This window comes from Artemia sp. Qi Xiang Cuo, chromosome 18 (assembly GCF_049724085.1).
Source record: "Artemia sp. Qi Xiang Cuo chromosome 18, ASM4972408v1, whole genome shotgun sequence".
In the NCBI taxonomy this organism is placed as follows: Eukaryota; Metazoa; Arthropoda; class Branchiopoda; order Anostraca; family Artemiidae; genus Artemia; species Artemia sp. Qi Xiang Cuo.
The window spans coordinates 52,833,298-52,843,043 of NC_142811.1; the positions used below are offsets into that span (position 1 = coordinate 52,833,298).

The 9,746-nt window shown below is 33.9% G+C and overlaps 2 protein-coding genes across 3 annotated transcripts in view; both read right to left on the bottom strand.

Annotated features, from left to right (window-relative positions):
* Nucleotides 1-5,743: 5,743 nt before the first annotated feature.
* Nucleotides 5,744-9,746, bottom strand: part of LOC148941635 (uncharacterized) — a 74,349-nt gene continuing 70,346 nt past the window's right edge. For both annotated transcript variants that reach the window (XM_089104042.1, XM_089104041.1), the window contains one exon: nucleotides 5,744-6,237. In XM_089104042.1, coding sequence (XP_088960168.1) covers nucleotides 6,101-6,237 — 137 coding nt within the window. In that variant the 3' untranslated portion in view covers nucleotides 5,744-6,100. The remainder of the gene's footprint in view (nucleotides 6,238-9,746) is intronic.
* The window catches only part of LOC148941636 (uncharacterized), a 28,986-nt gene continuing 26,018 nt past the window's right edge, over nucleotides 6,779-9,746 (bottom strand). The window contains exon 4 of the mRNA XM_089104574.1: nucleotides 6,779-6,831. Within this exon, the coding sequence (XP_088960700.1) occupies nucleotides 6,779-6,831 (53 nt within the window). The remainder of the gene's footprint in view (nucleotides 6,832-9,746) is intronic.

A 9,746-nucleotide genomic window follows, 5' to 3' on the forward strand; every position in this document is an offset into this window, starting at 1 on the left:
CCTCTTATGGAAAAAAAGTTTTTTGTCGCTCTAATAAGTTTATCACTAGACATAACTTTACAGAAAATTTAAGTTTGAACAATTATTCGTTATTATTTCATCACATATTTGATTTAGTCTAGTAGCTCTTTACTTTAAGTTGAAAAATGTCCTCTTGTGGAAAAAAAGTTTTTTGTCGCTCTAATAAGTTTATCACTAGACATAACTTTATAGAAAATTTAAGTTTGAACAATTATTCGTTATTATTTCAGCACATCTTTGATTTAGTCTAGTAGCTCTTTACTTTTAGTTGAAAAATGCCCTCTTGTGGAAAAAAAAGTTTTTGTCAATCTAATAAGTTTATCGCTAGACATAACTTTACAGAAAATTTAAGTTTGAACAAATATTCGTTATTATTTAAGCACATCTTTGATTTAGTCTAGTAGCTCTTTACTTTTAGTTGAAAAATGTCCTCTTGTGGAAAAAAAAGTTTTTGTCACTCCAATAAGTTTATCACTAGACATAAATTTATACAAAATTTAAGTTTGAACAATTATTCGTTATTATTTCTGCACATCTTTGATTTAGTCTAGTAGCTCTTTACTTTTATTTGAAAAATATCCTCTTGTGTAAAAAAAGTTTTTGTCACTCTAACAAGTTTATCACTATACATAGGTTTACAGAAAGTAACCTCTTAGTTTAACTGAGGTATTGGACCTTTCATCTATTCTGAACAAAAAATAACTAGTTGAAGTTGTGTTTAAATTCTTCATCAATATATAATCAAAAACATGAAAATTAAAAATGTAAAATTTATATTTCAAAGAAATAATAGCCTTCTTAATAATTTAACATCGATAAACCGTGGAAACTGGTTTTCTTTAGTATTGTTTGTGAATGATTAAAAGATGATGACTGACAAAAACATTTTTGAAACTAAAGAAAACTTTAAAATTTAGTAAATTGTCAAATGATGACAAAGTGTAATTTTTACCAGAAATTGAAACTCGCTGAAAATATCCTAGAATCATTCTCCTGCAACAGTGTTTAAATTTTAATTTGTATTTCCATCGCAGTGTTCTCAATTTTTTTTAGGATGTGTGGCATGTATGGGGGCTCACTATCGAGGAAGAGGAGAATCTTCTAGCTATATGTACAAAGATCGAGAGCATGGAGATTACGCCTGAGGAGGAGGAAGAACTTCTCTGTACATGTAGATCGATGGATCTCTTGAGGAGTGGGTCTTCAGATCGAATACATAACCCGAGACTTCGAGCGCGTGAAGATTTATTTGCGGAGGAGATACCCTCTCTCATAAATATTGTGCCAGTGGAGGAGGATCTCTTGAGGAGTGGGTCCGAGGATTTATTTGCTGAGGAGATACCCTCTCTCATAAATGTTATACCATTGGAGGAGGATTAGGTTCAAATAATAGAACTTCCTGAGATAGTATACATTAAAACAGTGATAAATATCGATTTTACAAAGGAATAAATATTTGAATATAGATTGTTTGTAAATTTGTTTATTGTTAAAATGCATATATATATACAATAATGTCTTTAAATCTACACTTTAGATTTCTTCTTCTTCGGTGTATAGGCAACTGTCGTGAACCACTAATCTTTCTCAAATTTATTTATTTTTCAATCCTTTCACTCTGACTGCTGACTCTAGACTGGCCCTAACCTAACCTAACCTAACCAGAAAAGAAAGGGAACATTTTCGATTTCGAAACAATTTTATTGAATAATTATAACAACAACAATAATACTAAGCATGTACAATTAGCGATAGAGTTTATTGTCTTCGATATGTTTCACTAATGCACTTAAAGCACATCGAAGTCTATTCACATGGGCTACATCAACTTCAGCGGCGAAACATAATTGATCCTCCATTTTAAATTTGCCCAAGGATATCACATATCTTGCATATACTGCATCCCATTCCAGACAATGCCGTGATCCTCTCGTGATTTCCACCGCAATGTTTGGTGCTCTTGTATTATTACCATCAACTCCACTATCAACTTCTAAGAGGGTAAACATTCCACTCATCATCAACACACAAATATATATCCAAATGAGTAAAGTCAAAACTGTTCTTCTCACTCCTTTGAATTCTATTCCCAGACTAATAAAAACTACTGGTCATCATCAACACACAAATATATATCCAAATGAGTAAATTCAAAACTGTTCTCGCTCCTTTGAATTCTATTCACAGACTAATAAAACTATAGCAAAAATCCTTTCCTCATATTCCCTCCACCGCTAATATGTAATCGACTTGCTGATTGGCTGAGAAGGAAACACATGATCTAATGTTTTCCTAATTCCTGGAAACATCTTGAAATTCGCCTCAAGCGTGCACTTACAACAATAACAACAACAACAAATGCTGTTTCCTATTTCTGGACACCTTGACATTCGCCTCGAGCGTGCACTTACAAAAACAACAACAAATAAATCGACCTTGGAAAAAGAGGTCATTGACCCCATTAACCACGTGTTCTCCCTAGGGAGTCTATGCCCATATATGGTGTTCTCGTCGGAGTATAAGATAGCCTTCTACTAGCGACATTAAAACTTAACACGAACAGGAATTATTCCGTATATGAAAGGGGCTGTCCCCTCCTCAACGCCTCGCTCTTTACACTAAAGTTTTTTATTGTTTTAAAAAATATAGTTGTGTGACAGAATCAAACTTTCATTTTCTGTTTGTTTTAAGTTTCAATGTTCCTCCTTACTTTCATTTGAAAAAACTTGCTTTTTTAATTTAATTTTTGATCGTTTTTTAAATAATGCTGCGAAATCCGGCGCCCCCTTCATAGAAATGTCCTTCCCCCAAAGAAATATCCTCCATGGAAAGGTCCTCCCCGGAAACCCCCTCTCCAACACCCCCCCCCCCCAAGAGAAAAAACTCTCCTGAAACGTCTGTATACTTCCCATTAACCAATACTATATGTAAATAATGGGCAAAGTTCATAACTTGCAGCCCTTCCCCCAGGAACTGTGGGGGATTAAGTCATCCCCAAAGACATATTTATTAGATTTTCGGCTATCCTAAACAAAATTGCCATGTCAAAATTTTGATTGGGTGACTTCGGGGAAAAAGTGAGCGTGGGAGGGGGCCAAGTTGCCCTCCAATTTTTTTGGCAACTTAAAAAGGGCACTAGATCTTTTAATTTCCGTTCAGATGAGCCCTCTCACGATATTCTAGGACTACTGGATCGATACGATCATCCCTGGGGAAATAAAAAAAACAACAAAAAACAAATAAACACGCATCCGTGATCTTTCTTCTGGCAAAAAATACAAAATTCCACATTTTTGCAGAAAAGAGCCTGAAACTTCTATAGTAGGGTTTTCTGATAGGCTGAATCTGATGGTGTGATTTTAATTAAAGTTATATGACTTTTAGGGTATGTTTCCCCCTTTTTTCGAAAATAAGGCAAATTTTCTCAGGCGCGTAACTTCTGATGGGTAAGACTAAACTTAATGAAACTTATATATTTGAAATCAGCTTCTATTGAAATTTGATTCTATTGATGTATCTATTGGTATCAAAATGCCGGTTTTTAGAATTTTGGTTACTATTGAGCCGGGTCGCTCCTTACTTACAGTTCGTTACCACAAACTGTTTGATCGATCTGATAAGACCACAGTATAAAGATATAGCAGTAAGTTTGCCGCAGATAATTTATGGCTCTTGATTCTCGGTGCGAACAAACAGCTCCTCCCACTTATTCTTGCATTAGCGCGTACAAACAGCTCCTCTCATTTGATCTGCCATTAGCAGTCCAATTTCCCTGGAACGCGTATTTTGGCAGAAACTTTCTCAAAATGCCATTGAAACCAACTTGAGACTTAGAAACCTACTTTTAATTCCTAAAAACATCTGATAATAACATTGCATTACTAATTACTGATTTTCATGTATGTAATGGAATAAATTAATTTAAAATTAGTTTCTTCAAAATTTAGTGTTCCAACGTTGAAGCCAAGTTTCGTGTTCAAGAGAAGTCTGACTTGTCTACCCGTGAAAAAAATCTAATGTCGCTTATGTTTCTACGTTCTCTGGAGCACTCGCACCTCGGTCCGGGATTTTATAATGGGTGAGATAGGGAAATATCATATTGCCTATAATTTATATACTGTGGATAAGACTGTGGAATTACCTTTTGACTAGTATAAGTTCAGTTCAGTTCATTTTATTCATCGTGACGGAAAATACCGAAAGAGGGAAGACATTTCGTTCCGATTTTGCAATCTATCTGATAATCAATCAATCGACTGTGGAATTTCCCTTTGACTGGTATAAGTTCAGTTCAGTTCATTTTATGTAACATCAAAATACATTTAACTAATATTCCAATACCCACCCCAAGAAAGATACAAAAGAGTACTTGCAATTGGGCGGGTACATACAACTCATCTACTAACTAATAATTAACTATAAACAAAGGAAAAAATAATAATAAAAAAAGAAAAAACTATGAACCTTGACCTAACAAATATTTTTTCAATCTATTTTTAAATAAACCCAGGTGCTGTAAAGATCCTCGATATAAACTATTTGTGTGTAATAAATTACGATTCTAGAATTTCTTTTATTGGCATTGGTCCCGAGTGAATACTTGGGGCCAGTGGCCTATTGTCGGGACCAATGTTTTGGATGTCAGTTAATATTTTTTTCATGAGAAGATTCTGTTTTTTCCCTTTTTCCCTAACGCATTCCTCTAGCGTGCATTATATCTTGTATGTATAGAGGGAACAAATAAAGTATTATTATTATTATAAATTAAACAACTTGTGATTAGGATGAGTGAGGCTAAAACTATTCTATGGGATTACTTCGATTGTTTTTCCTGTAAAAAGGACAAAAAAATTCAGGCCAGCTTGCCTATATACCTGGCTCAATAGCTGTAATTTTTACTTTTGATTTTACATTAGGCTATATGAAGTTCTGACATATACACTTCCAAATTTTATTTCTAATAAATTATTTGCAGCATTTACAATCAATAAGTCACAAAACTTCTCAACTGTCAATTCAAAAATAAAAACACAATAGAAGGCTCATTTCTTAATAAATAACAACGAACATTGAGGTGTACACAATTGATGTATATACAAATAAATAGCTAAGGCATATAAATAGATATAAACAGTTGAGCTTTGAAATGTGTATGTTACCGTGAATGTCAGAAATCTGGTTAATGTCGACATTCACCGGTGAATATCCAAAATTTCTTTATCTCTGCTTGGATTCAATTAGCTTTGCGAGTCAGCTTTTTTAGTCTTACGCAAGCTATAAAGTTAAAAGTTCAAGTTAGGTCAGGCCAGGTTGTGATAATTTAGGTTAGGTTGGGTTAGATTTGGTTAGGCTAAATTAGGTTATAGATATAAGAACTGGGTTAAAAACCTAATCTAGTCCAGCCTAACCAAACCTAATCCAATCTAACCTGTCATGATCACAACATGCATTAAACTGAAAAAGTTGACTGGCAAAGCTGACAAGATCCAAGGAGAAAAAAAAGATATTTCGAACATTCACCGGTGAATGTCGACATACATGAATTTCGGACATTCACGGTAACACACACACACACACACACACACACACACACATATATATATATATATATATATATATATATATATATATATATATATATATATATATATATATATATATATATATATATATATATATATATATATGAGACGTAATCATATGTCGAATAGGGGGGGGGGGGTTCTAATTGAGACATTTACAACAGGTAGTGCATTCACTACTTGGGAGAGAGGAACAATCATTAAACGATTGCAAATGTTAATTCTATGAATATCATGAAATAAAATCGTAAAACTTGTGGTGGTTGGTGGTTAGACCCTTTGGTAGGCCTGAATTAATGCCTAGTATTGCCTGTTTTGCAATTTGTGTCTTAGATGGTGCTTTACATTTTCGTTTGTTCTTTTATTTTCTTCGTATTTCACTGTCCTGTTTGATGGATCCTCGTTGAGTTCAATTTAATTTCTAATCTACATCACTGTAGTTACACCATTGTCTTTGAAAGAACCAGGTTAAATGTTTCTGGCCGTTTATTCACTTACTATCCACTTGTTGAGCATGACTGCTGAAAATAATTCAAACAAAATCCATGAATACCCGTTTCTTGGGGTATTGTTCCACTTGCAATTACCTCGCCAGAATCTGTTTTGAATCTTAGCTCAAAAGGCTTTGAAGTAGCTGGAAAGAGGAAGAAGAAAAAAAGGGTAATTATTAAAATATTGAACAATTAAATTATAATTGTTATAATGAAATAATAATTAAATAATAATTATTGAATTATTAAAATGGGTAATTATTAAATTGTATCACCATACTTTCGTTAATAGTTAATCAAAATCACATAGCAAACCAGAGAACAGCAATAGAAAAATATTGACCCCCCCCCCGTAGCACTATAGTCTCTAATGTCCACCATAACGCAATACTTTTCATCCCCCCCCCCAACTTTTAGCAATTACCTTGCCAGAATCTGTTTTGAATCTTAGCTCAAAAGCTGACAACAAGTCGGCAATCGTTGACAAAAAGGTGGAGACTGCTCTAGTATCAATAGACTGCTACCGGATACTGGACACAATGCCGCACACATCGACACAAAAGGATATCGTACAGCTGGCCCGAGGATCTTGTAAAACATTGATGTGTTCGATACACAAACATATCTTTGTCTAAGTCCAATAAACATGCATGTTATCTAGACATCAATATCCAGGTATAATTATTATTTACCAGTTGTGTTTTGTTTTTCCTCTTTTATAGCCAGCCGTTGTTGGTCTAAAGCAAGGATGGTTTTAAATTGATGTCTATATTTACAGATGTTTGAACAGGGCTTAAAGTTAGATATGTTTCCAGTTTTGCTTGGAATCCTCGTTTTCAAAACATGTCACGTATTATTTTTTTTTACTGTACTTGCCATGAAATAGCTCACAAGTCAATCAATAATAGGACAGTGTAAAAAGTGAACTCAAAGTTGTCTTTTAATTGCTTGCACCATCGTATCCCATTGTCAAGTCATTTACTAATTCCACCTTAAAACCAACCGGAGTCATAGTACAAATTGGTCACAATCGTATCTGAAATGCAGCCCAATCCAAAATGAGCTCATTTACCCTATTACCCAGCTTAAGATACATCGTCAAGCACTAAACAAAAAGCCAGGTTTTCCCTAAACAAATAGCATTTATGTTATTTATGTTATTCTTATTGTCGAAGATACGAATAAGAGAAAATATGCAGGCATTATCCCTATCTGGTGGGATAATGTTGCTTTACTTGGTATATTAGTATATACCAAGGTACTACTTCTGAGGGGCCCCCGTACCAAACAGGTTTTTCTGTTAGGTAAACAGGTCATTACACTCGGTCATTACACTCTTTGCCGATTTGAACGGGTACAACTTGATTGGTGAGTAGGATTTGAATAAAAGGAATAGTTTTCTTTACAATTCATATTAGTAAGATAATTTGATTCAAATATAATAGTTTTTTTATTTGCAAGGATATTAGTGGAGAAAAAAAAAATGAGTGGTACATTTACACTATTGGAGATTAATGATTGAACCGACAGCAGCAGCAGCAACGATATACGAGGATCCACTGTGGATGTTTAAAGATACTCTTTCTTAATTATATGCATTTATTTTTACGTTTTGTTTTCTATATCCGTTAAATCATTATGATCGTTCATTCGGGCTGTACAGCTATTAAGTGATTTGAAAGTGAAGTGTCTCAATATAAAAAAAATTCGGTCAGCGTTTTTCGTTAATTTGATACATGATGATGAGACAAAATTGCATCTGTAAATATTATTATTACTGTACCTATGTTCAATAAATAAGTTTCTAATTCAGTGGTTTTTTTTCTTTTTCTATAGTAGACTAGCGTATATTTTTAGAGTAGAAAAAAGAAATTCTGTTTAGTCTGAAGTTGGTTGTGAGAGAGTTAGGACTCTAAAAAATGGATAGATTCGAGAAAGATCGAATCATGAGGAATCTAGTTCTTATGGAAAAGCGTTTGATTCTAGACGATGATTTTCTAGAGTTGTCTATTCAAAGGAAGATATTTTCTCGGGGAATGCTTGTCGATATAATGAAAACTTATTCTCCATCATTAGACTATTGTATGAAGCTTCGACATTGTGTTAAAACTTTATTTGAAAAATTTATTGATATATTTATCACGAAACAGAAAAATGATTGTGTGGTTTTGATTTTAAAAGTTATTTTGTTTAACTTCTTGACTTTTTTTTTTTCATAATAATTATGGTGCTAAAGGATTATTCAATCCTCTATCTCTCTCTCTGAAAATTTTTTTTTTTCGTTGCTAGCTCAGTTTCATTTTTGGAGTGATAGCGTTAAAACATTACAAAATTTTCCATAAATTTCCGTTATGTATGTAAACACAGGGCAGCTGGTCATAATGTGAGAATTGCACAATGATTGAGGAGTATGATGAAAAGTGTAGATTATGCAACCCGTGTAAATTGCATAGAGGATATGCTATACAAATTAAAGGCTGTAATTCCTGTCTTGAAGAGGTGTGTGACTCTCATCCTAGAGGTCACCTATGCTCCAATTGTCATTATGATAAATGTAAGCAGTGGGAGAATACATATCCCGGTATGATTGGAAAGAATCCTAACCGTGATTTTAGTTTATTGCTACGAGATTGGTATCTTCATGGTTTTCGATTGTTCTGGGATGAGGAACCTGGTCAAATATTCAACTGTTGTAACAGAAAAAGTAGATGGTGTCTACGGCATCGTTTTGAAAACGATGGATGTTTTGATAAGAACACAGATTTGTATGGGGCATTGACAGAATGTGATTCGACCCGTGAGGATACTGTTTGTGAAATTGCTTCAAATACGGAAATTGAAACATGTGAATTCTATAGAATGAACGCAACTAGTATAATTGACTATACAAAGATATATGACAAGAGTGAAGTCACACTCTACTGTAGAAAATGTGACCCTGACATTGCACTACATCAGGATCAGTACACTGTGAATTCAGATAATCTACCTGCACTAGTTGTTGTCGACAAATACCTAGTAGTGGATGAAATCTAAAGAGTAGAAAAGTCGTTTTATCATGTATATAAATTTTTTTATTATTAATAAACAATTTCACATACATCTTTGTAACATTTTATTCTCAGGGCTCTAAAATAAATATTAAATACACTTGTAAGTATATTCTCCGCTAGAAAGTCGTTCAATTGAGGTAAGTCAACGTAGATGTTGAGAAACTGCTTGTAGGTTTAGCCACGACATCTGAATATGAAAAATAGTAGTGCATGAAAGCCACATGTCTTAGTCGTTAAATCCTGTACTCTTCGTTGATTTTGAATAATGGTTTTCCCACTGCTTTAAATACAGATGCTGATGCATTGAGCGTATAATTTATACGATAGGCCAAAAGGATCAAAAAATTCAATATTCTTCGCGGTTTGAAAGATGCATAGCCAATGGCCAGTCTTCAAAGTCGATGGACTACTATTAACAATGATTAGGCTATTGTTAACACTTGGAATTTTTTCAATGAAGTCCGAAGGTATGCAATAGGACATGTACTGGGACATGTATGGATCCATACTAAATACATTGATGGGCTAATCACTGACATTGATCAGCATCTGTTCATCGAGAGGTCAATGAGGGGGGTTTTGCTTTTCACGGAGACCGT